Here is a 25,003-nt window from a genome sequence, read left to right as displayed (position 1 = left end):
TTAGGTTTTTTGAGGTAGGGTTTCACTCTAGCCCAGGCTGACCTGTAGTTTACTATGTAGTCTCAGGGTGGCCTCAAATTCATGGCAATCCTCCTACCTCTGCCTAACAAGTTCTGGGATTAAAGGCAGGTGCCACCATGCTAGGCTGCTTTTGTATTTTTTGTTTGTTTTGAGATAGGGTCTCACTCTAGCTCCGGCTGACCTGGAATTCACTATGTAGTCTCAGGGTGGCCTCAAACTCATGGTGATCCTCCTACCTCTGCCTCCTGAGTGCTGGGATTAAAGGCGTGTGCCACCATGCCCAGCTTTGTTTTTGTATTTTCATATATACTCTTCCTGGGCCTACAATGACTTTTACCCACTGATGTATCTAAAAAAAATCCTGTTCATCCCTGAAGATAACCAGATCATTTTTTTTACTTTCTTTTTATTTTACAGAGAGTGAGACAGAGAGAGAGAGAGAGAGAGAGAGAGAGAGAGAGAGAGAGAGAGAGAGAGAGGGAGAGCGTGAGAGAAGAGATAGAGAATGCCAGGGCGTCTGTCAGTGCAATCGAACTGCAGACACTTTCGCCACCTAGTTGGCATATGTGACCATGTACTTTCCTCACCTTTGTGCATCTGGCTAACATGAGATCTGGAGAGTAGACATGAGTCCTTAGGCTTCACAGGCAAGTGCCTTAACAGCTAAGCCATCTCTCCAGTCCTCCTCTCATTTTTCTACTTAGCACTTATTATGTTGTGCTGAATTTATTTTCTTCCTCTTTTGTTTTTCAAGTATTCTACTTGCAGCAAATTCTGATTTATAGCTTGCTATTCTTATCTGTGGGAGCAGCTCAGTGACTAGAAGCAGCAGGTCCTAGGGATAGATGAGGTCATGAGGAGCAGCCTTCAAGAGGGGATTGGTGCCCTTATCAGTGGTGACAACAGACATCTTGTGGCCATATGAGAACCACAGTAAGAGGGAGAGGGACTTTACCTCAATCAAGGTCTACTGGCACCCTGACCTTGGACTTGTGGACTACTTGAGGCACATTGTTTGTTTCTTTTCTGTAAGGCTAAGAAGATTTACAGAAGCATACTCACATGGAAATAGTATGACAGAGTAACAACTAATGAATAGCAAAGCAAATTAACGTGAACCACACCATCAGTTAGAACTATTTATCAGCTTTCCTTGTTTTTTTTCTTTTCTTATAAAGAGCATTCATAGAAAAATCTATATTCCTTGAATTCCTTAAGACTTAATTTTATTTTGTGTTGTTTAGTATCCTAGCCCCATGCTCTTTACCCAGTGAACCAAGTCTGAACAGAGCAGAAAAGCATGGTTTAGATTAACAGTATGCACACCCTTGAATTTCAAGGATGAGTAACCTTTTTTAATTTTGGGAACAAGTACCAAATTGTCATCATTTTGCTTGAGCAAATAATATTATGAAACACAGATAGTTGCCATACCATTTTCAGTTGTTATCATCAGCTACCAGGGGACTAAGCATCTTAAATTAAAAATAATTCAAGCATATAAACTTAGAAGAAAATAAAGGAAAGTTAAGGTTAGAGTAATGGAGAAAAAATATATACTATTTTTATTTTGAAAACAGAGTGTCATTGTTCATCCCAAAGTTGCTCTCAAACTTGCAATCCTATTGACTCAGCCTCCTGAGTGTTGCACTTAAAAGTGTGAGTCATGACATCAGCCTATACTACTTTTTTAATCTGCCTCTTTTCAGTTTAGGCAGGTAAAATTTTGGTTAGATTGAATACACCTGTATTTCATTTCTGTGTACCACTACTTCAAGCCCTATCTTTTTTTTTTATTTTTAGTATTTTGAGGTAGGGTCTTGATTTAGCCCAAACTGACCTTGAATTCACTATGTAGTCTCAGGGTGGCCTTGAACTCATGGTGATCCTCCTAACTCTGCCCACTCCCCCACTGCTGGGATTAAAAGTGTGTGCCACACCCAGCCTCAAATCCTGTCTTTATTCTAATCCTTCGAACTGGCCATTAAAAGGATATGTAGGTTTTCTTTCCCTTCAGCTTGGTAGAGCTCAAATGAAAGGATTGTTTTTTTTTTTATTCAAATACTAAATACATATGGTATTGCTGATTACCACACACACGCTATATATATGTGTATATTGATTTTCAAGTTAGGGATTTACAATTCTCTACGTAGTGTCAGGGTAGCCTTCAAGTCATGGCAATCCTCCTACCTCTGCTTCCAGAATGCTGAGATTAAAGGCATGCATCACCATGCCCCACTTTATATTTGGTGTTTCAACAGTGTCTCATGTGGCCCAGGTTGGCCTTGAACTTGCTATCTAGCTAAAGATGGTCTTGACCCTGAACTCCTGATCCTCCTGAATCTACCTGCTAGGGGCTGGAATTACAGGCTTGCTACGTTGCTTTCTATACTTTCTTCATGTTCCTGATTACTTTATATTACTGCGCTTATGCCATCTAGACATATATGTGAAACATAAAAACCAAACACAAATTTACAAACATAACTTACATGTGAGGACCCAGTGAAAATACCCTTGTTATCACAATTCCGAGAATTAGAGTTGTTAGAATTGTCGAAATAAAAGAAATCTGTAAAAGAAAATGTCAAGACATTATAAGGAAGAAGAGAGGGTTTAGTAGGAGTGGAAGGGAGATAAGAGGCAATAACGGGGAGAGTGAATATGTTCAGAATATACTATAGACATGTATTAAATTGTTAAAAATAAATTAGTTGAAAATATACAGATCATTTAAAATATTTTTTCTTGGGTACCATTACTCCTTGACTATTTTTACTCAGTTGATTGGTGGTGCGTATTATAGACTGGTGTGTGCAATCTCAGACATGTCACTTCTTGAATCAGGTCACATTCTTGGCCCCCACCTCCACAGAAAGCAACATGTATCCACATGACTATGTGATCTTGCTAAGTCTAAGCCCTTTTCGTGGCTTCCTACTTTGAAAGTAAGTTTGAAATTATATTTTTTTCTTCAGGCTCAATTTTAGTATTGACTTGTGCTAGCTATTTTGCTACCTGCAATTCTGTCTTTATCTTCCCCTTCTCCTTCCAGCGTGCCACATAGCTCCACTTCTCTACTCTTTTTCTTTTTATTATTATTATATTTTACTTTTTTTTTTTCTAATGCCTCTGCATTTTCTTCTCTGCTCTGTTAGACAATTTTTTCTGGTGTGGCTTGCTCTTTGGTCTGATTTTTCTAGGTCTATTCTTTTTCTCCCTCTCTGTACTGTAATTTAAACATTTTATTTATTTTATTTATTTGAGAGAGAGGGAAGGAGAGAGAAAAAGGGATATATATGTAGAGAGAGAATGGGTACAACAGGGACTCCAGCCACTGCAAACGAACTCTGGACACATGTGCTACCTTGTGTATCTTGCTTACTTTGGTACCAGGGAATGAAACCTGGGTCCTTAGGCTTCATAGGCAAGTACCATATCTCTAGCCCCCTAATTTTATTTTAGAATATTATTTATTTATTTGAGAAAGATAGAGTATGGAGATAACAGAGACTCTTGCCTCTGCAAATGGCCTCCAGATGCATGTGCCAATTAGTTCATTTGGCTTTACATTGGCACTGAGGAATTGAACCCATATTTTCACACTTTGCAAGTAAGCACCTTTATCTGTTAAGCCATCTCCTTAGCCCTGTTTTTATTTTTATCTATCTATCTATCTATCTATCTATCTATCTATCTATCTATCTATCTATCTATCTATCTATCATCTATCTATCTATCTATCTGTGTCTGTCTGTCTGTCTGTCTATCTATCCATCCATCCATCCATCCATCTATCTATTTATTTTTGGTTTATCGAGGTAGGGTCAGACTCTGGTCCAGGCTGACCTGGAATTAACTATGTAGTCTCAAGGTGGCCTCAAACTCATGGTGGTTCTCTTACCTCTGCCTCCCAAGTACTGGGATTAAAGGCAAGCACCATCACTCCCAGCTTGATTTTTTATTTTAAGTCAAGAAGCACATGTTAGATTTTTTTCTCTGATAAGTGAAAAAAATATTAAATTGCTTTAGTTTATATGTTTCACAATAAATTTGTTTTCTAAATTCTTCAGGTTTAATTAGACAAAAAATTATGAGACCACTTGTCTTAAGAAGAACAGAGAGATTAAATTACAAAACTAAGCTGATACAACTGGAAGGTGTCAGACAGAATGAAAAGGCAGGTACCGATTCCAGATCAGTGCTTACTACTGTGCTTTTATGCTTTGCTCAAGAGAGATTTCAGTATTTTAATGACACTTTCAGGGGACAGTAGAGGGAAATATTTAGAAATTAATAATATGGTAATATTGGTCCTTTCCATCAGAGCTTTGCTTTCCGCTCTTACAGGGTAAGATTCATGTCTAAATTGAACTTGTGAAGTGAAAATTAGCTCACTGAATGAACACTCCACCGAATCCTCTTTGGGCACACTCATGCTTGTTTCTGGACCATGGCTAGGGACGGACCGTGTGGCTGTGTCTCTGCTCTGCTCTGCTCTGCTCTGTTCTGCCTGCAAGGAGGGGCTTCATCACTGGAGATGCAATAGCAAACGTCACAGTGAAAAGTTAAATTTTGTCAATGTTGGAATTTTTCACATTAGAACATAATAGCCTCACATAACTAACCGTTTTCAAGAGCCTCTTCAGAATGTTTGGCATCATGTAGACACAGTATCAGTTATATTTTGGGTAAAGTGTAGACATTTCTTGGTAGTAAGGGAATAATAGTGTGGTAGAAGAAAAAGAATACAGAAACCAGACCCAGATAATACTGTAAAACACAAATTTGTATTGCTCAAGCCTTTATCAGGGAGATGGCATGATGCTGAGCTTCCTCCCTACCTAGGCAGCTGCACCCTGCTTGGATGTTATCTGGTAAGTACAGTCACAGGCACAAACACCCCTAAATAAACAGCCTTCTTTTGTACATACATATGTACCTTCTTATCACTGAGTTACTGCTAAGGAATTTTCTGTATGTGCCCAAATTCATTTAACCTTAGAAATTTGTAACTCGCCGACAGTATAAAGAACTCAAGATGATGTCAAATTGCCTGCCATACTATCAAAACTCTGAGCTATCAGAGATCATTACTCAGGCTTTGGAAGTTGAGTCTATGTCAACATGAATAAATTTTCTGATTCTCTGTTTCTGGTGCCATCTCTGTGTGAGTCATTTTCCAGTAACAATACAGCCAGAAAAAGGCTAGTCTATGAAAATGAATTTATATGGTGAGTTAAATAATTATTTGTTTGATTTCATTAGCATTTCTCTTTTAGCAAAAATAATTACATACTGGCCAAATTCTCAACAATTGATTAATTAGCAAATTTCTATGTAAATTCATTGAATGAAAAATAGATGTAATGTACATTATGATTTATAAATTTATTTTTTAGTTATTTTTAATTAAAAAAATTTACATTTTTTATTCTTTTTATTTGAGGGAGAGAGGTTGGGCACAGCAGGGCCTTTAGCCACTGTAAACAGAGTCCAGAAGCATGTGCCACCTTTTTCATTTGGCTTATGTGGGTCCTGGGTTATCAAACCTGGGTTTTTTGGCTTTGTAGGATAGCACCCTAACTGATAAGCCATCCCTCTGGCCCTAATTAAAAAAAATTTTGATAGACAAAATATAAAACGGTACATATTAATAAGGCACTATATAACATTTGATATATGCATTGTATTATGTTTAAATAAGATCAAATTTATTTACCTCTTCAAATTTTATGTCTCTAAGTGTAATCTTCTTTTGTTTGTTTGTTTTTTTCTTTTTTGTTTATGGAGGATCTCACTCTAGCTCAGGCTGACCTGGAATTTACTCAGTACTCTCAGGTTGGCCTTGAATTCACCATGATTTGCTAACCCAGGCCAGCCTCCCAAGTGCTGGGATGAAGGGTGTGTGCCACCACAACTGGCCTTTTTTTTTTTTTTTTTTAAATTAATCTATCTATAAACAGAAGAAATCCTTTTCCAATAAATCACATATGCTTTAAAGATATATATTGCATTTTCTAAGTATATTGTTGCTTGGCCTCAGGATATCTTCCTCAGAAAAGGAAAAGGAAAAGGAAGAGCATGTTTTGCTCACTTTCAGCCAGCAATTCACCCATTTGTGTAGCAGATTTCCCTGAATTGAAAAGAGGATGAGGCTCTGATTCAGGAAATCAAGTCTAGAAGACCTGAAATTTCAAGGCCACTCAACCACTCCCCAAGGTTATGTTAATTAGAAGCTGAAACAGTTCTTCCTGAGGGGGAGGAAGTAAGTTCCCTGAGATTTAATAACTCCCTTCAGGCTATATGGGGGGGGGGGAACGACTGCTTAGAGAGGAGAGTCTCTAGTTGAGTTGCCTGCAAGGTGTGTGTTGTGCTTGAGACTCAGACCAGTGCAGGGCCCTGGAGATGGGGCGTCTGTGTGTCGGCACCTGTGCTGGGGCAGCCGTGTTGGTGAAGCAGCTGCCTTTGAGTCATCCATTGGTACTATGAGCAGCCCCTCCCCTGCTCTGCAAGTAACCCCAACAAACTCAATGGTTCACCTGAACTGGTTTTGGTGTAATCGTGTTTGGTCTGTTGTCTGTGCCCTTTCTGGGGAGAATACATATGTTCATGTCACCCCAGGAGAAGGTTTTCTGGGACACTGCCAAACAAGCTAATTAACAAGCTAAGTACAGTTCACTCAATCATAATTGTAAACTAAAGTAAGTTAAAGGTCAAATATTATACTTAAGACCAGGCCAAGTAGGCTGTAGATCACAAACTTAATGTACCCCATGTTCATTTAAAATGTAAAAATTGGGGTGGGAGAGATGGCTCAGTGGTTAAGACACTTGCCTACACAGCCTAACGACCCAGGTTCAATACCCCAATACCCATATAAAGCCAGATGCACAAAGTGATGCATGCATCTGGAGCTCATTTGCAATGTCTAGAGGCCTTGGCATGCCCATTCTCTCTCTCTTTCTCTGTCTCTCTCTGCTTGTAAATAAATAAACAGAAATATTTAAAATGTAAAAAATGACTCAACATGATGGTGCATGCCTTTGATCCCAGAACTCAGGAGGCTGAAGTAAGAGAATCATCATTAGTTCAAGGCCACCATGGGCTACAGAATGAGTTCCAAGTCAGCTGGGCTACAGTGCGACCCTACAGAACAAAACTAGTAAAATGTAAAAATTACCTTTCCAAGTTTTGCTATATCTCGGTACAATGACAAAGGCAGAGTGAAACTGATTGTAGAAATTACAATAATGAAGTGTCGGCCAATAAGCCAGCTTGCAGGGTCAACTAAAATATAATAAATATATTTTAGTGTTCACAGGTGAAAATAAAACACTGGTGAAACAACTAAATACCTAAACATTTAATTATAAGCAATGAGCTGAATAATAAATCTTATCTAAATGAAAATTATTTCACATTAATAAATCAAAAATCATATTAAAGTAAAAATAATTCACAAAAGTATAGATGCAAAAGTAGCAAGGTTAAACTTATATTTAAATGATATAAAATTTTATATTTATATTACTTTAATAGCCTCTTATTCAGTTTTTTTGTTTCTATACCTCAAAATAAGCATATCCATGGTTTCTGAATTCCTTTTATAATCACAACATAGTGAACTGTTAGACAGGAAATGGGGTCTGGTACACTTGGAAGATGTCTGTTAATATCAGCTATTTTATAATTGCCTCACAGAGAAAATAATGCAAATATCCCTCAAGTGAATGCTTGATACATTATTTATATATGTTCATAATATGTAATGTTCTTAAATGTGCATAAGCAAACTCCTGGTAGAGTCACAGGTATAGACAAATCTCAGTCCTATGCTCCACATGCAAGACTCAAATAGCTACACTTTCTCCCATGAATATACATGGCATTCTGCCAAAAGCAAAATGATAGGGAGAGAAAGTGAGTGAGTAGTAACAAGAGGCTGGACATGAGAGATAGTTTGACCACAAAGAGACATGGTGAGTACAGACTCAGGAGTCTTCAAGGGGGGTGAATTTGTCTGTATTTTGGTGAGGCTGTGGTTCTAGGACTGTACACTTATTAGCACTACAACATCTCAACTGAAAGAAGGCTGATACTACTAGACTGTATTTGCTCAGAGTATCTCCAGCTATTGTGTTGTAACTTATAATAGCTAAAAAATAGTTAAAAACACAATCATCAATAAGCAATCATATATTTTATCATGAGTATTTCAAACAAGCTTACAAGTAATGGGGAAAACAACTTGCTTATTTAAGAAATGTTACACTATAAAAAGAACATAAAAATGTTGCTACAAAGAACTGGTCATATGAAACCCAAGGAATTTAAAATATAATACATGTATGTGAATAAACATCTTAAATCAGTTAAAAACTAAATCATACATGAAAGTGGGTCAATATTGACATTGGCCATGGAAACTACAAGATATATAAAGTAATCTAATTTTCCAACATTAAAATCTTTTATACATTTTTATTAATAGCATTAAATTTTTGTAAAATAAGTTTATTTAAATTCATTATAAATCTTATTTTTACTTACCTCCAGGGATTCTTTGAAAAACTTTGCTCAGAGTATCTCCAGCTATTGTGTTGTAACTTATCATAGCTAAAAATTAGTTAAAAACATGATCATCAATAAGCTATCATATATTTTATCATGAGTATTTCAAACATATGTGTTGGCATATTTTACTACTTTTGAAAATATTTTATTTATGTGAGAAAGAGGCAAATAGGTAGATGGGTAGATAAATAGATAAATAGATAGAGAAAGAGAGAGAGAGAATGGACACACAAGGGCCAGTAGCCACTGCAAATGAACTCCAAATGCATGCACCACCTTGTACATCTGGCTTTATGTGGGTGCTAGGGAATAAAACCTGGGTCCTTTGGTTTTGCAGGCAAGCACCTGGGCCACTAAGCCATCCCTTCAGTCCTCCTATTTTACTACTTTTAATTACATATTATGATTACCAATCTGTACAACCTTAAGAATATCAATGGCAGCTATATGGCTGAGAATTAAATTGTGTTATAAGAACATTTTCATTGTACAAGTTGATTCATCATAGCAAAACACTTTAAAGAGTGTGTTTTCATAGTCAGATAAAATGTCATTTATTATTTTTTTGTAAATTCAGTTTCCAAGGATTTTTTAGGAATATTTGTAATGCTTAAAATGAAGAACCTAAATAACAATAGAAAAAATTCAAGGCACCAGAACATTTCCTCAATTGATAATGTAAGACTTTTTGAGGAAATATTTCCTCCCTCCCTTCCTCTCTCTGTCTCTCTCATGCTTATTTCTTTTCTTAGTTTGTGTTTTTAAAGTAGGGTCTTACTCAAGCCTAGGCTAACCTGGAACTCACTCTACAGTCCCCGCCTGGACTTGAAGTCACAGAGATCTTCCTGATTTTTGCCTCCCTAGTGCTGGCATTAAAGGCATGTGGGAAAATGTGGATCTAGCCATCTGCATAATAGTTTCTATAGTCCTGATTCAAAACCTGAAGTCAATTTGGTCAGCGGTTTATGTTACTATTTTATCTACTTAGGAAGTACTAGGTGAAAACAGGCATGGCGATGAACACCTAGAATCCCAGTGCTTGGGGGTCCGAGGCAAGAGGATCACTACAAGCTCTAGCCAGCCTTCTCTGTACAGTGATTTATAGGCCAACCATGGCTACAAAAGGAAAGCCTAACTGAAAAAAAAAAAAAAAAAGAATAGAAGAGAGGAAAGGGGAAGGAAGATGAAGATGAGGAGGGAAAGGAGGAGGAAGAGCTAGGAGACATTTTTACCATTATGGTAGAACTTTAATGAGTATGTTGGCTTAATACATGACTGTTTCAGTCAGCTTCATTCACATTGCTGGTAGAAAGAACCTGATCAAAAGCAGCTTGTGGGGGGGAAACGGTTTATTTTGGCTTACAGACTAGAGGAGAGATTCCATGATGGCAGGTGAAACCATGGCATGAGCAGAGGCTGGAGGTCACCTACTTCCAACATCAGTTGACAACAGCAGCAGGAGATTGTACCAAATCCTGGCAAGGGGAAGCTAGCTAGCTATAACACCTATAAGCCTACCTCCAACAATTCACCACCTCCAGGAAGATACAATTCCCAAATTGCCACCAGCTGGGGCCCTCGCATTCAGAGAGCATGAGTTTATGGGCCATCTATTCAAATCACCACAATGGCTTTTCCAAAACCTTAAGTTTTCAATATTGAACTTTAAGAGAAACATGTTACTTCTCATTCATCTTCAATCCCATATCATTCTGCTTTTTGCCAGATGAGGGAAATCCAAGCATTAACCAAATGAAAATAATCTTCCCTTTACATCAAAAAGCTATTGGGAAAATAGAGTGAAGGTTCCAGGAAATAAGAAAATAGTTAAAGATGTGAACACTTAGCTGTGCGTGGTGGTGCATGCCTTTAATCCCGGCACTCGGGAGGCAGAGATAGGAGGGTCTCCATGAGTTCAAGGCCACCTTGAGACTACAAATTGAATTCCAGGTCAGCTTGAGCTAGAGTGAGACCCTACCATGAAAAATCAAAAATAAATAAATAAATAAATAAAAAAGATGTGAGCACTTAATTTGGAAAATATTTCGATTGCTACTTTTCTTTAATTATTGAAACTTATTTTCAGAAATGACACCATATTAATAAAATCAATTGTTCACCTTCACAAGCATCTTACCTATGAAAGGGTACAAAAATTGTAGGACCGAGAGCAGCAGGTACCCTGGAAAGCCGAAGGTCTTATTAACCAAAGATTGATAGGTGTCTGTTCCAGAGAGCATCCCTCCTTTTATCAGTAAAACAAGGGAAAAGTCTGTGGCAAAAAAAAAAAAAAGCAACTAAATAAACAAATGTCAAGATACATTGGTAACAGGGTTTGGATGTTTTGACTGAATTACTACTGAGAAAAAGGGAACGTTGAAAGAAGAGTTCATTGAATAGAACAGTATTACCATGACACAGCTAAGATTTTTTTCATACACCACCACTTTTCCTGAAACCATAATGTTTCCAGTTACACATTTTTCCATCAGGATATCAGTCTTCTCAAGCTTAGTCAGGTGATAGGTTGCACAGAACACCAGCACAAAGGGGCAGGCCTGCTTACTTTCCTAACTCAGGCATGCAACCCATGTTACTGGGATGTGTGCAATAGTAGGTAATCATAATTTTGCCATATGTGACAACTGAATGAAAAATGAAGTGAGTGTTTGGAAAACTAAGACATTCTTGAGTTTCAGAGAGCATTTGTTTCATAATAAAAACTTAAATGTTTTAGTTATTATGGTTAATAGAGCAAGTTCATGGATATGTTTGAAATTTAAATTGTAGGAATCTCATTCCCAGTTTTAAAATTCAGACTAAAGATATAAGCATACAGATATTACATAATGGAAATTTAATTTTTGTTTTTTTCATTTAACACAATGTCATTGTACTGAAAGACACTCCAATAATATTGGGTACAGATGGATGCCCAAGGGTTGGTACTTGTTCTTGTCAATCATCCTGATTTCTTTACAATCTAACTACTTTACAAATACTTTATATAAAGGAGAAACTCCTCATCATTTTGGTATGGTTTCTACTTTGGTTCCTTTCTTCAACAGGAAACTTACTTCCCAAGGTCATCCAAGCTGGCCAAAATGATGGATCTAATCCAATTACTTAGCCTTAATATAATTTCAGTTTCATTTTGTTTGTTTCCTGGTTTTCCCTGCTTTTATGTGATGCCATCTTTTCCTGGTTGTTCTACATTATTTTATTTCTTTGAAGTGTGTGCTGTGTGATGGTTACGTTCTATTGTCAAATGTGATCTGGTCAGGAATCAAGACATAAGCCTCTTGAGCCTTGGGCAGGCCTGGGAGATTGTTTGCTGAAAAGACTAACTGGGGGAGGAAGTCCTTCCTTCAGAGTGGGAGGTCCAGGCCCTCTGGAGGTGAGCTATGAAGAAGCTCAGAGAGAACACACTCCTCTGATGGCTGGCTGCCTGTGCTACTCACTGGTGAGTGCTTTCTTACCTGGCTGCCCTGGCTATTCACCCCGACATGCATTTATCCTGCTTTGGCTATCCTAGACAGACAATATTGGAACTAGTTTCATAAGCCAAGTGGACATGTGTGGCCCTTGCTGAATGTCTCTGTAAGATGGAGCATGACCCAGCCCTGAAGAGAGGTGTGATGAGTGCACTGCTGACACCTCTACCCTGATCCTGTGTCTCAGACAGCTGAATGAATGAGAAGTTATCTATTCTTTGGGGTTTGTCTTGAAGGGTCTTGCTCTAAACCAGGCTAATGTAAAACTCACTATGTGGTCTCAGACTGGCCTCGAACTCATAGAGATCCTCCTTCCTTTGCCTCCTGAGTGCTGGGACTAAAGGTGTGTACCATCACACCCAGGTCTTAGGTTTGTTTATGTATATAACAATATAAATAAATAAATAAATGTGTGTGTGTGTGTATATGTGTGTGTGTGTGTGTGTGTGTGTGTGTGTGTGTGTATGTATGTATGCATGTATGTATAAATATATATGAGACAGAGGTACAGAGAGAGAGAATTGGCACGCCAGGGCCACAGCCACTGAAATCTAACTCCATAACTCCATATGCTTGTGCCACCTAGTGGGCATATGCTACTTTGTGTTTGTTTCATCTTTGTGCATCTGGCTAACCTCTTAGTTGTTTTAATAGGCTTGCATGCCTTCATGATGCCACATGTGAGACAGATAAGAATCCCATTAGTATAATGTCCTGGAAAAGTACCCTGAGCTCCATAAAGATATGGATAATGTTCTTTGTTGTATTAGATGCAGTGTCAGTGTCTGGCACATTGGACATCAGTGTAGATTTGATGAATAAATTAATGTCAACATAGAGTTTCTGGATGTTTACCTACCTGATTATAGGAGACCCTACCTCAAAAAAAAAAAAAAAAAATAAGCAAAGCAAAGAAAGAAAGAAAGAAAGAGATGGTTTACTTTGCAAACATGAAGGTTGTAGCAGTTAATTTTAGTTTCTTTTCTTAAACCAGGAAGTGCTTCACCCAAGAGACCAAAAATGCCTTGGAAGGTGAACAGGATTTTGCCAGGCAGAGGAGAAAAGGAATGTCAGGCACACAAAGACCATCATCAGGAAGACAGGAGAAACCATGTACATGTGGAGACCAGACAAGTCCAGAATGGCAAAGAAAGTTTGTGTATGTCACAGTCTGTCGCATGTTAGAGTCACTGGAGATGTGATTAAAATGCAGTATCCCGGGGCTGGAGAGATGGTTTAGTGGTTAAGGCGCTTGCCTGCAAAGCCAAAGGACCTCGGTTCGATTCCCCAGTACCCACGTAAGCCAGATGCACAATGGGGTACATGCATCTGGAGTTTGTTTGCAGTGGCTGGAAGCCCTGGCACACCCCTTCTCTCTCTTCTGTCTCTTCTCTCTCTCTCTCTCTCTGCCTCTTTCCCTCTCTCAAATAAGCAATTAAAAGTAAAATAATTTAAAAATGCAGTATCCTAGTCACGAGGGAATTTGGCTGCAATAACTTTTGCTGTCTTTGTCATCAGTGACTGGGAGTGACAGAGGAGGTGAAGGTTTAGAAAGGCAGCCCCTGAAGCAGCAGGAGGACCAATCAGCAAGTGGGCAGGTGCTAGAGACAGGAAATTGGACAGTTATATTGGCTGAGAAAGACAGCCAATGAGAGCTTGTGTCACTGAGCTGAGCGGAGGAGCAGAGGCCAGCGCTTTTATAGATGCCTTAGAGGTTTGGTAAAGAACTACATTTTTGTGATGAGAATAGTGGAGGCTTTATAAAAGATCAAAATGCATTGCTTAAAGGAAATAATTTTTAATATTCAAGTCATTAACAAATATAAATGTTTTAATTTGCTTTAAAAGTACTCATGTTCCCTTAATAACTTTAGGCATCTCAAATACATCAATCAGTATAATATTTTGTCCTCCCTTTAAAGATCATAGGTTTAAAAATAATCCCTGAGGGCTGGGGAGGTGGCTCATAAGTTAAGGTTCTTCCCTGCAAAGCCCAAGGACAGAGGTTCAGTTCCCTAGTATCAATGTAAAAGCCAGATTCACCACATGGTATAAGCATCTGGAGTTCATTTGTAGTGGCTGGAAGCTCTGATGTGTCCATTCTCTCTCCTCTCTCTATCTCTCTGTGCTTGCAAATAAATAAAGAAAAAAATATTTTTTTTAATTTTTATTTACTTGAGAGCGACAGACACAGAGAGAAAGGCAGATAGAGGGAGAGAGAGAGAATGGGCGCGCCAGGGCTTCCAGCCTCTGCAAACGAACTCCAGACGCGTGCGCCCCCTTGTGCATCTGGCTAACGTGGGACCTGGGGAACCGAGCCTCGAACCGGGGTCCTTAGGCTTCACAGCTTAACCGCTACGCCATCTCTCCAGCCCAGAAAAATATTTTTTTTAATCCCTGAAATAAGTTGATGTTATCTAGCAGGGTAATTTTCTTTAAAATTATTATGTATATTGAATAAAAAACTTTACTCAACAAGTGTGAAAATATTTTTTTAAACTTACAGCTTGTGGTAAAACTTAAAACTTTGTTGTAAATACTTATAAATTATTATTTCTTAATAGTTCACAAACATGAAAACCTGACTGGTTATAATATCAATTTAAGGGAAAACATTTACTCTACTTGTAGATTTTGATCTTAAATGTCTAGGAAAATGAACCATAACATATTAATTGTTTTGCTTGTCATGAGATTTTTTTTTATTTTTTGATTTTTCGAGGTAGGGTCTCACTCTAGCTCTGGCTGACCTGGAATTCACTATGTAGTCTCAGGGTGGCCTTGAAATTGTGGTGATCCTCATACCTCTGCCTCCCGAGTGCTGGGATTAAAGAGGTGCACCACCACACCCAGCACATGGGAATTTTTTATTTGTCAAAATTATCAAAGGATCTGGATGATGTAAGGAAATGAACAGGACAATAATTTCCACTGACTAGTGACTTTGTTATACATGACTTTGGAAAGGATGGCTCACCATCACTGGAAGGAGTTTATATACATAGCAGCTGGACAAAGTTCCCGCCACTAGGATTTCCTTACACATAGTCTGATGTGGCTTTAGTGAACTGTTCATTCTCAGGTGTTAAATTTTTTGTACCTGCTGACTTACAATCTAGGTGTTCACAATGCACTTCAGCTATGGTAGTATGCCTGGGAGGAAATTAATTTGCCAGCCCTGACTAGGAAGCAGGAAATTAAAAAATGACAAGGCTAAATCCTTATGTGAATTTTAATGTGATAACTGCTTTAATAGCTATGATGTTTCCTTAAACAGCAGAAACTCTTAGCAAGCACAGTTGTGTATCCCACAAGGATGTAATGGGTCTGAAGCTACAGGCTAATAGTGGAAGGCAGAAGAGTTTCAGTTTTAGGGACGGAGGTGGTGAGAGAAAAGTGGGCAGAAAGCAGCCCGGTGACTCTGCTGCTTTGAATTTAGTATACATTTTCCTGTGTCTTTCTTCATCTAAGGACAAGCAGCAGTACTACAGGCTGGTCCTGGATGCCTGAGATCTTATGACGGATGACATCTTGATCAGGGTTTCCAGAAACCAAGCTCAGATACAAGGTCAAGGGCAAGGAGCTTATGGGTGAAGTGGTCCCAGAAGAAGGGGGTGGAAGGATGGGCAGAGGAAATAGCTAGACAAGGATGTGGTCCTGGGTGTAGGGACACTAGTGAGCCCCCAAGACTGAGGTGGTGAGGCTCCAGAGATCCAGCTACACATTGTTCCCTGTAGAAACAAATAAGCTGTGGAGTCTTCTGTTAAGTCATTGGCTGAAGACTGTGGACAAGGGGGAGCTGTGGAAGAAGGAGGGTGTAAACTCATCAGAGGTGGCTTTCTTGAGACCCAGGCCACCGCAGCAGAGAAGGGATAGTGGGCTGGCTTTGCACTCGCTGGTACAAGCTATCTAGGATACTACTCATAGCCATTTCTACACCAGCAACCCCTGTGCCTATTTGTGATTATTTCCCCTCTAAATTTTTCTTTGAAATTTATTTTTGTATAGGGGCTAGTATATGGATGTTAGAGGACAACCTGAAGGTCTGTAATCATCTACCTTCTTTGAGCCAGGGTCTCTCTCGTTGTTTGGTGGCTGCATGTGCTAATGTATCTGCCCTGCAAGCTTCCGGATTCTCCTGCCTCCACCTCACATTGGCAGAGGCATTTTGGGGTCACAGATGTGTTTGAAAGTTTGTATTTGGCTTTACATAGTGTTGGGGAGGACTGAACTCAGCAGGCTTGCAAATAAGCACCATTGGCCACTGAACCACCACCCCAGGTCTGATGTCCACATCGTTCACAGGGATCCAATGGCAGATTACAGATGCTATGTTTGTCAGAAGGTCAGCTGGTGGGATGACAGGGCTGAGGACAACAGAGAGAGAAGGTGAGTGTTAGGACTGAAGCCTGCATCTAAACAGGGTGTAGCAGTGTGGGTGAGAATCATCAGCACATGAAGTGAGGGGACCTGGAGAGGTGATTCAGAAGCACCTTGCTGCTACATTGAAAGGCAGTGGCAGACAGTGTGCCCAGGTGACCTGTGTGAGGGGCTGGGGTGGTGAACCCTGCAGGTTCAGCACCAGGCCTTCCAGACACAACACTTGCATCTGCCCCCGCCCAGCCCTGTTCTGTGCACTGTGGAGAAGTGTCCTCTAAGCCTGAACCGGCCTTTGGAATGACTTTCCCATCTAGTCCTTTCTGCAGTGTGGAAAAGGCACATGAAAAGGTTTAAGTGTGGTAATAGAATGCTCTACTTTTTCTAATCTGTTTAAAGGATTAGTACAAAAAGCAAATCTCTTCAGCCATGATGCTTAAATTCTTTAGGATCCTTTGATGCACTTTTTAATTAGCCAAGAAGTGCAACTGAAGGGTATGCTCATGTAAGTAAAGAAATCTTTGCACAGTTTAAGATGCAGGAATATGTAATTATATAGAATTTTACCTGTAATATATGAGACCCAGAATAAAAGCAATATTCCTAAAGGAAACCCAGCTTGCTTCATGGAATAAGGCAATCCTGGAAAAACATAAAATGCCCATTCCCTTACATTAAAAGGATATATAGGAACACAAAAATTTTCCCAAATTCATATATATAAAGCAGGAAAAATAATTCATATTTGTACATGACAAAATGGTAAGCAGTACAATTTAGAGCAGCCCCAAAATAAAATACTAGTGCATTAATATTTTTTCAGAATAAAATGTTGTTATGGACATGTTACAAAAGCAAATTTACAAGATGATAAGAAAATAATTAGGAAAAAATAAATAAAATAGATATAAGCTCACCCAAATAATGTTCACTTTAGGTGAAGGTGACACATGTCTTCATATGTAGAACAATGACCCAACCCCTTCCTCACGTGCTTGCAAGGGAAGCAGAGGACCAATACATTGGAAAAATAGGAGCTGTTCCTTTGTTTAAACTAACTGGCCACAGTTGAAAACAATGAGATTCACTTTCACTGAACCAGTTTGTGCATGTGACAAAACATGAGAAATGTTTATTTCATAAGCTCGTAATTTAAAAGTTAACATCATATAGATAGATAGGTAAGGAAATGTATGGATTTAATTTTTCATAAGATTGTCATGTTTCATGTTGCACTTTTGTACCTATAATATGTTTTTGGGGGGTTTTACAGTTCTGGAGGATCACAGGAAGGTGATCTAACTGATGGTTCAGAAAGAAGAAACAAATGAATTAGGTGAAGTTACCAACTGACAAGGTAACCGATGAAAAACACCTTTCCTCCCTCCTTTGCCATTCCACTACCCGCGTGGAGGGTGCTGTACTGGGGGGTGCTGAAGCCAGTGCTGTATGCAGCATAAGTAAGACTGACGCACAGTGCTTCTTTGGAATTAAGAAAGGAAGGCTTTCATGAAAGAAAATTACTACTTTTCTTCTAAGATATTTTTTCTCTAAAATTCACCAGTGAATGCTATTCACTTTTAAGCTTGGGCTTTTTACTTAACATCAAAAGCAAAACCAAACAGATCACAGGTCACTTACCTATGATACCGGAGCCTATAATTGAATTGACCACATTGAAAACCGCTGCAGACTGGCACGACCTCCCTTTCTGCTCATTTTCGGAGACCAGAGCCTCTCTGTCACCCAGGTCTCTCTATTTCAACAGACAAAACAGTGATTATCTATCTCCTTGCTCCAAAACTCGTCGATTTCAAATATTCAGTGCAAGATTTGCAGCATGCTAATACAGCTAAGCAATGTCAGTGGTGAGAATAAAACACAGACGAAGGTAATAACGGATAACAGTAATAGTAACGACAGAGCCCCCAAGTTCACTCCTAGGGCGCCCACACGGCATGCGTCTTAGGAATCAACGACACTATTTTGTGAAATTACAGGGGTTATATTGAACAGTGTTTGCCAAGTGAGGAGGGGCCAGATTAAGTCAGCTACAGGTACCCTCTTTCCTTTCTGGAGAACTTTCCCGGTGCTAAACCAAGACCCCAGAAGAAGGTAGCTGACCTGTTGCGGGGTGAAGGCAACTGGAGAGGAACTGCTCAGAGCCCGCCCCCAGCACCTTTTACCTGCGGCGGGAAGATGGGCTGTGGCTGGTAGCTCATGGCTGGGGAGGGTTCCGGGCTGAGAGAAAGTTCCGGTAGCCGCAAACCCCGCTCCCGCCTGGCCAGGCTCCTGGGCGTCCCGGTCCGGTCCCCGAGGCTGGCGAGTGCAGGAGCTGCTTCCCAGCCGCCGCGTCCGCTGCGCGAGGTGCAGCCCAGAGAGCTGCCGTCACAGCTGGGGCGGGTTCTCGCAGGAGTGCGCTAGGCTAGACGCGAGGTCCTCCTGCGGTAGGATGCTCCAAGACGCTTCAGACTTCCCCTGTCCCCACGCACCCCGCCATTCACCCACCACCCCTCTCCTCAGCCACCACGGACAACTTCTCTTTCTGAAGCTTCGAGGTGCAGCTTGTTCCTCCCACGCAGCCCTGCTCACTGCGCAGCTCACTCCCAGATCCGCTGTGTTTAGGTCTGATGCCCAAAGCAGTAGCAGCCCGGCTTCAGAGAGGATCTTTTCTATCGCTGCTTCCTTCCCTCCACACCTCTTCCAGGGCTGGAAAAAATAAATAAAAAAAATAGCCCGACCCATATACCCCAACAAGAAGGGTCCCTTTGGAGGGGGGAGGACAGGGAGGAAGCTAACAATGGTAGTAACTTGACTGTATTCACTGAGTACAAAACTAATAAAAAAAAAATAGAAGGGGAAAAACGAGTCTCTATATAAGATTTAATTCCAAGAAAAAAAAACGAAAATACCATGTTTTCCAAGAAATTTGCAAATTTAATTTCTGTGCATGCTTTAGTCAAATGCTTCCTGGTAACTTATAAGATTAGGAGACAAAAAGAAGAAAAGGAAGATGCGTTGTTAATGTATTCAGGTAATAAACCTTAATAAGCAAAAGACAGGGAGTGGAGAGAAGGCTGAGCTGTTAAAGGCACTGGTAGCAAAGCCTGGCAGTCCTGGTTCGATTCTCTAGTCCCCACATAAAGCCAGATGTGCACAATGATGCGTATATCTGAGGTTTGAAGAGGCAAGAACCCTTCCCTACACCCCTCTGTCTCTCTGTAATAAAAAAAAAAAAATTAAAGGAAAGGACAGGCTCAGGGGGTGACAAAGGGAAAACCTTACAGTGGCTGAGCTAGAAAAAAAAAAAATCTGAAATGCTGTTCTATTCACTGTCTTTATAGTATAGCTGATCAGGCCCAGAGTGTATTCAATCACAAAGATACAGAATACATGGAATATAATTCCAGAGGTTCTTTTTCACAGATGTAAACTATGGTATTTTTTTCTCAATTTTTATTAACATCTTCCATGATTATAAAAAATATCCCATGGTAATAACCTCCCTCCCCCCACTTTCCCCTTTAAAAACTCCATTCTCCATCATATATCCTCCCCATCTCAATCAGCCACTCTTTTATTTTGATATCATGATCTTTTCCTCCTCTTATGATGGTCTTGTGTAGGTAGTGTCAGGCACTATGAGGTCATGGATATCCAGGCCATTTTATGTCTGGAGGGAGCACGTTGTAAGGAGTCGTACTCTTCCTTTTGCTCTTTCATTCTTTCTGCCACCTCTTCCGCATTAGACCCTGAACCTTGGAAGGTGTGATTGAGATATTACTCAGTACTCCAGTCACTTCTTTCCAGCACCATGATACTTTCTGAGTTGTCCTAAGGTCACTGCCATCTGAAAAGAGAAGATTCTTTAGCAAAAGTGAGAGTAGCATTAATATAAGGGTATGAATATTAAGAGAAGTGCTTACTGGGAAGTTTGATAAGCATAGTATATACATTTAGCCAGATATCAGCAGACATTACACCCTTAGAGCTCATGACTACCCCTGTTTTAAGTTTTAAGTATCAGGGATGTATTCCCTCCCATGGAGTGGGCCTCCAGTCCAATTGGAGGGCAGTTGGTTTCCACCATTATAGACGTGCCACTGTTGTACCTGTTGGTTCATTTGTCCTAGCTGGCCAAATATAAGGCTTGCAGTGTCCACTGTTGATTATCTTCACTGGTGATATCTCTTTCACCCATTGAACTGCATGTAGAATGGCTTCTTCCAGCTTTCTGTTAGCTGCTCTACATGGAGGAGGTTATTAGCTCAGTTCCAGCAGGATTTCTCAGTGGCCTTGCAGCCCAAGAATGTGGAGTCTTCAGCAATAGGGTCTTACCATCTATTCCTTGTGGGAAACCAAGGACCTTGGCAATGGCTTATAATGTTTTGAGGGCACCAGGGATCTCCCTGGCCAACAACTCACTGGAAGGTATCCCATCCCTGACACTGAAAATTTTCTAGCAACAATCTATGGCTCCTGAGTGTTCCATTGTTCAAAAATGGAGGATTCCATATGATTTATTTATATCCTCTTAGATTTTGATTAGCCCACACTCTATCTTTCCTTTACTCTATCTCTTCCCCTGACCTCACTTTGGGCCTTTTCACCACCATTAGACTTTTCTACCTACATATATACAATACCAACCCATTAAGTACCCTCCTCCCTTCCTTTCTTTTCCCTTTGTATCTCAATTTTAGCTTACTGGCCTCTGCTACTGAGTTTTTTCCTTGTCACACAGAAGCCCAGTCATCTATAGCTAGGATGCACATATGAGAGAGAACATGCGGCGCTTGGCTTTCTAGGCCTGCATTACCTCACTTACTATAAATTATGATATTTTTTTAACTTTGGAAAAAGTAGAGTTTGAAATAAACCCCACAAACCCTCTAACATGGGTTGAAGAAATGTTAACATTTTATTAAAGTAAGCCCTGAATTTCTAAGTAGCAATCCAGTTTCCTTCCCCGTTCCGCTGCCCTTCACATCGTGCCTGCAGTCACCCAGTTCATGAAGGCAGTGGGCATCTTTTCTATCTGTAATTCACAAGTTAATTCTTCTGTGACCATATATAGTATATGACATTGACGGCATATCACATAGATGGTGTATAACATTGTAGACCTCATGCAGCATTGTAATCTCATGTTCCCGATGCATGATTGTAGAAAAATGCAGATCTCACTTGTCCATTTTATCTTCCTAGCAGTTCAGTTAGTCGTCTCTTCATACCTTGAACATTGAACATGTAAGTGACAATTTTACAAGCACTGTTAGGGAGTAGGGCATGAACACTTTCAACTTCAGTTATTTCCAAGTTGCTCCACTGATCATACCAATTACACTCCCACCATAGAGGTAAACTTGTTTGGCATTGTCAATACCAAGAAAGCTATTTTGTTGTTGTCTGTGAGTGTGTGATTGTTGTATACATTTCCATTATCTTTATTTTGATGTGGTGGATATTTTCACATAATTATAACCCTTGAAAATTGTTTTGAAGAATATTACTTGTACTTTATTTCTTTTATTTACAAACACAAGAGCTAAGCTAATAAAAATTCCTTAAATGGAAGTCCTGGAATACACTTTTATAAGCATAAAATGGAGGAATAATGTGTGCACGTTATAGTAACATGCTGTCTTCCTTATTTTCTTTTATTCCCCACTGTACTGGTCCTGTTTTATTAGCTGACTGGAAAACTAGACAATCCTCCCAAGAAAAGATGTGTGGGCTTAATCCTCTTCCTCATCACCACCAGCTCCGGCCTCACCCTGGCCCTTCTTGGCATTTTTCCTCCTCAGGTGACCTGACGGTCAGTCACCACCATATGGAGAATGAAGGGAGAAGTTGATGTGCTCCTGGGAATCCAGGCCGACAATGAAGGATGGGATGTTCACCACCTGCTTGCAGACCCTGATGCAGAGTTGGCAGGTGAGCACACGGGCATGTTGGATAGACTTGGCCAGGCCCAGCTTGAAGACCTGGGTCTACAGCCACCTCTCCAACAAATCCCCAGTCTTCACGCCCAGGATGTAATCCAGCTTCATCTTGCCCTTATCCAGCACCCCAATGCGCACAAGTCGCTGAGGCAGGGCATTGCCTTCGAAAAGACACTGCGGGTCGTTTTGTCCAGTGTCAGCAGCTGGTGGGCAGCCTTGCGGATCTTCGCCAGAGTAAACTTGACCCTCCAGACCTCACATTTGTTCCGGAGTCCATGATCAGCTTCAGTTCCAGGTCAAGAAGGGGTCAGTTCCAGGTCGAGAGGGGGTTTCTCAAAGGGTCTCCGCGGGGTCACATAAGTCTTGCTACAAACCCAGCTCCAGGCAGCCTGCATGTTGGCTCTGTGTGGCCACATGTGCGTATGCACCCCCTAACAGAAAGAGGCACTTGCCTGAGAAGACTAAGGACCAGGTTCAATTCTCCAGTACCCACATAAGGTAGCACATGCATATGGAGTTTGTTTGCAGTGGCTAGAGACCCTGACACACCGCTTCTCTCTGTCTGCCTCGCAAATAAACAAATAGAATATTTTTCAAATGGATATGTTTATGACTGTTATGTAATAATGTATAAGAGTTCCTAATCTAAAGCAATAATAAAGGCAAGAAAAATTAGAGAGATGATAATTGGAAATATAGAAATAAAATTGCCAGCTGAGTGTGGTGGTACATACCTTTTACCCCAGCACTTGGGAGGCAGAGGTAGGAGGATCACTGTGAGTTTGAGGCCCCCCCCCGGGACTACAGAATGAGTTCTACACTCATCACATGAATATACAAATACATAACAAGAAATAAAAACAAGGGCAGGAAATAAAAGTACATAAAATAAAAATATATTTTTTTAATTGATAAGCCTTTAGTTCCAGCACTCAGGAAGCTGAGATAGGAAGATTCTCCATGCATTCAAGGCCATCCTGGGGCTACAGAGTGAGTTCCAGGTCAGCTGGGACTAGAATGGGACACTGTTTAAAAAAATATTATATTTCTAATCTCACCAAAAATTTTAAGCTTAAAATTGGTGTGTGAACCTTACATTTTTCTTTTCTTTTTCTCTGTGGGGCTTTGAAACATTTCCACAAGTTCTGATGCTCCCTTCAAAAGGTAGTTTAATTCCCTTTCTCTTGAGAGTGTGCTGGACTTAATGACTTTCTTCTAATGGAAGGCATGTGGTGGAAGTGATGTGAGTCGCTTGATAAACTAAGTCATAAGTCATTGTGGCTTCTGAATTGCTCTTTCTCAGGTGACTTTGGAAGAATCCAGACACTATGTTGTGAGAAATTACAATTATATATGGAGAGGTTTATGTAGGTAGAAGTGAAGACTTCCGCAAATGTCATATAAATGAACTCTGTAGGGAGGGTCCTCCAATGCCAATCAAGTTTCCCAGTGTCTACACTGTCCTACAGCTGCCTGGCTGCAGCTTCATGAGACACCTTTAGCAAGGCTGTCCAAACAAGTCATCCCAAATTTTTGATCCATAGAACATGTAAGAGAGAAAATGTTTGTGACTTTCTAGGTCATTGACATTTGTTATTACTTTCACTGCAATAGATAGCTACAATAGGATCGTGTGTGTGTGTGTGTGTGTGTGTGTGTGTGTGTGTGTGTGTATTGCAATCTTTCTATGCATAGTTAATGATCTCCCTTCAAAGGATCTTTTCACTTCAAGAGTACTATCTTCTCTGACCAGGTGTGGTGGCACATGCCTTTAATCACAGCACTGGGGAGCAGAGGTAGGAGGATCGCTATGAGTTCAAGGTCACCATGAGATTACATAATGAGTTCCAGGATAGCCTAGGCTAAAGTGAAACCCTACCTCAAAAAAAAAAAATAATACTATATTCTCTATATAAAAAGTTGAAGCAGAAAGCAGAGTCATTGACAATGATGGCATGCAGAGGAAAGCAGAGTTGATGAGTTAGAACCCATCAGCTCAGTCAGATTATATGGTGTTTTGTTTGTTGGATAAATACAGATCCACATGCAGCAGGAAAATAAAACCACCTGTGTTACTGAGTCTGTCTCCCACCAGACTGAGGTCAGGAAACCAGACTTTAAGGAATCTAGAGAGTCCTAATTTGAGCTTTTTATAGAATTGCACAATTATGTCAAATAATACTCTTTATCCATGTAAGAATATTACTTTTCTCCATTGTTTGGTTGTAGTCCAGGTTAGTTGACTTCTGAGGTCATCTAGATTTCTTAGAAATACTGAAATGCAGCTGCCTCTGGTCAGACATCTGAATTTAGACATCTCTTTCTAATGGCTAAGCTGGCTGACCCCTTTCTGACATTAAGGTTCCAACAGGGATGAAACTAAAGGATGCAGTTAATTAGCTCATAATAAATGCTTCATAAATGTCCACTGCTGGAATATTTAAACAAAAATACTTTGTTGGGTAAAAATTGTGTAATGCAGAGATTTTGGTTACTGCAGCAAAAACTTACCTGGTCTCTACACATCTATTCCTTCTTCCACCCTGAGAGAGTCTCTGATTTCTGTCAACACTGTGATCACTTAAA

General features: G+C 40.0%; 1 protein-coding gene and 1 pseudogene across 1 annotated transcript in view; both read right to left on the bottom strand.

Annotated features, from left to right (window-relative positions):
• Positions 1-18,790, bottom strand: part of Slc38a11 (solute carrier family 38 member 11) — a 56,864-nt gene extending 38,074 nt beyond the window's left edge. Inside the window, exons 1-7 of the mRNA XM_004651717.2 lie at positions 18,659-18,790; positions 18,114-18,228; positions 17,040-17,114; positions 10,739-10,873; positions 8,578-8,643; positions 7,208-7,314; positions 2,517-2,596 (exon numbers count right to left, since the gene is read on the bottom strand). Coding sequence (XP_004651774.2) covers positions 2,517-2,596; positions 7,208-7,314; positions 8,578-8,643; positions 10,739-10,873; positions 17,040-17,114; positions 18,114-18,228; positions 18,659-18,694 — 614 coding nt within the window. The 5' untranslated portion in view covers positions 18,695-18,790. The remainder of the gene's footprint in view (positions 1-2,516; positions 2,597-7,207; positions 7,315-8,577; positions 8,644-10,738; positions 10,874-17,039; positions 17,115-18,113; positions 18,229-18,658) is intronic.
• Positions 18,791-22,210: 3,420 nt separating this feature from the next.
• LOC123460157 lies at positions 22,211-22,812 on the bottom strand (annotated as a pseudogene).
• Positions 22,813-25,003: the final 2,191 nt, after the last annotated feature.

This window comes from Jaculus jaculus, chromosome 4 (genome assembly GCF_020740685.1).
Source record: "Jaculus jaculus isolate mJacJac1 chromosome 4, mJacJac1.mat.Y.cur, whole genome shotgun sequence".
Lineage (NCBI taxonomy): Eukaryota > Metazoa > Chordata > Mammalia > Rodentia > Dipodidae > Jaculus > Jaculus jaculus.
Note: the sequence above shows the minus strand (reverse complement) of the source record. Positions and strands in the feature narration are given on the sequence as shown.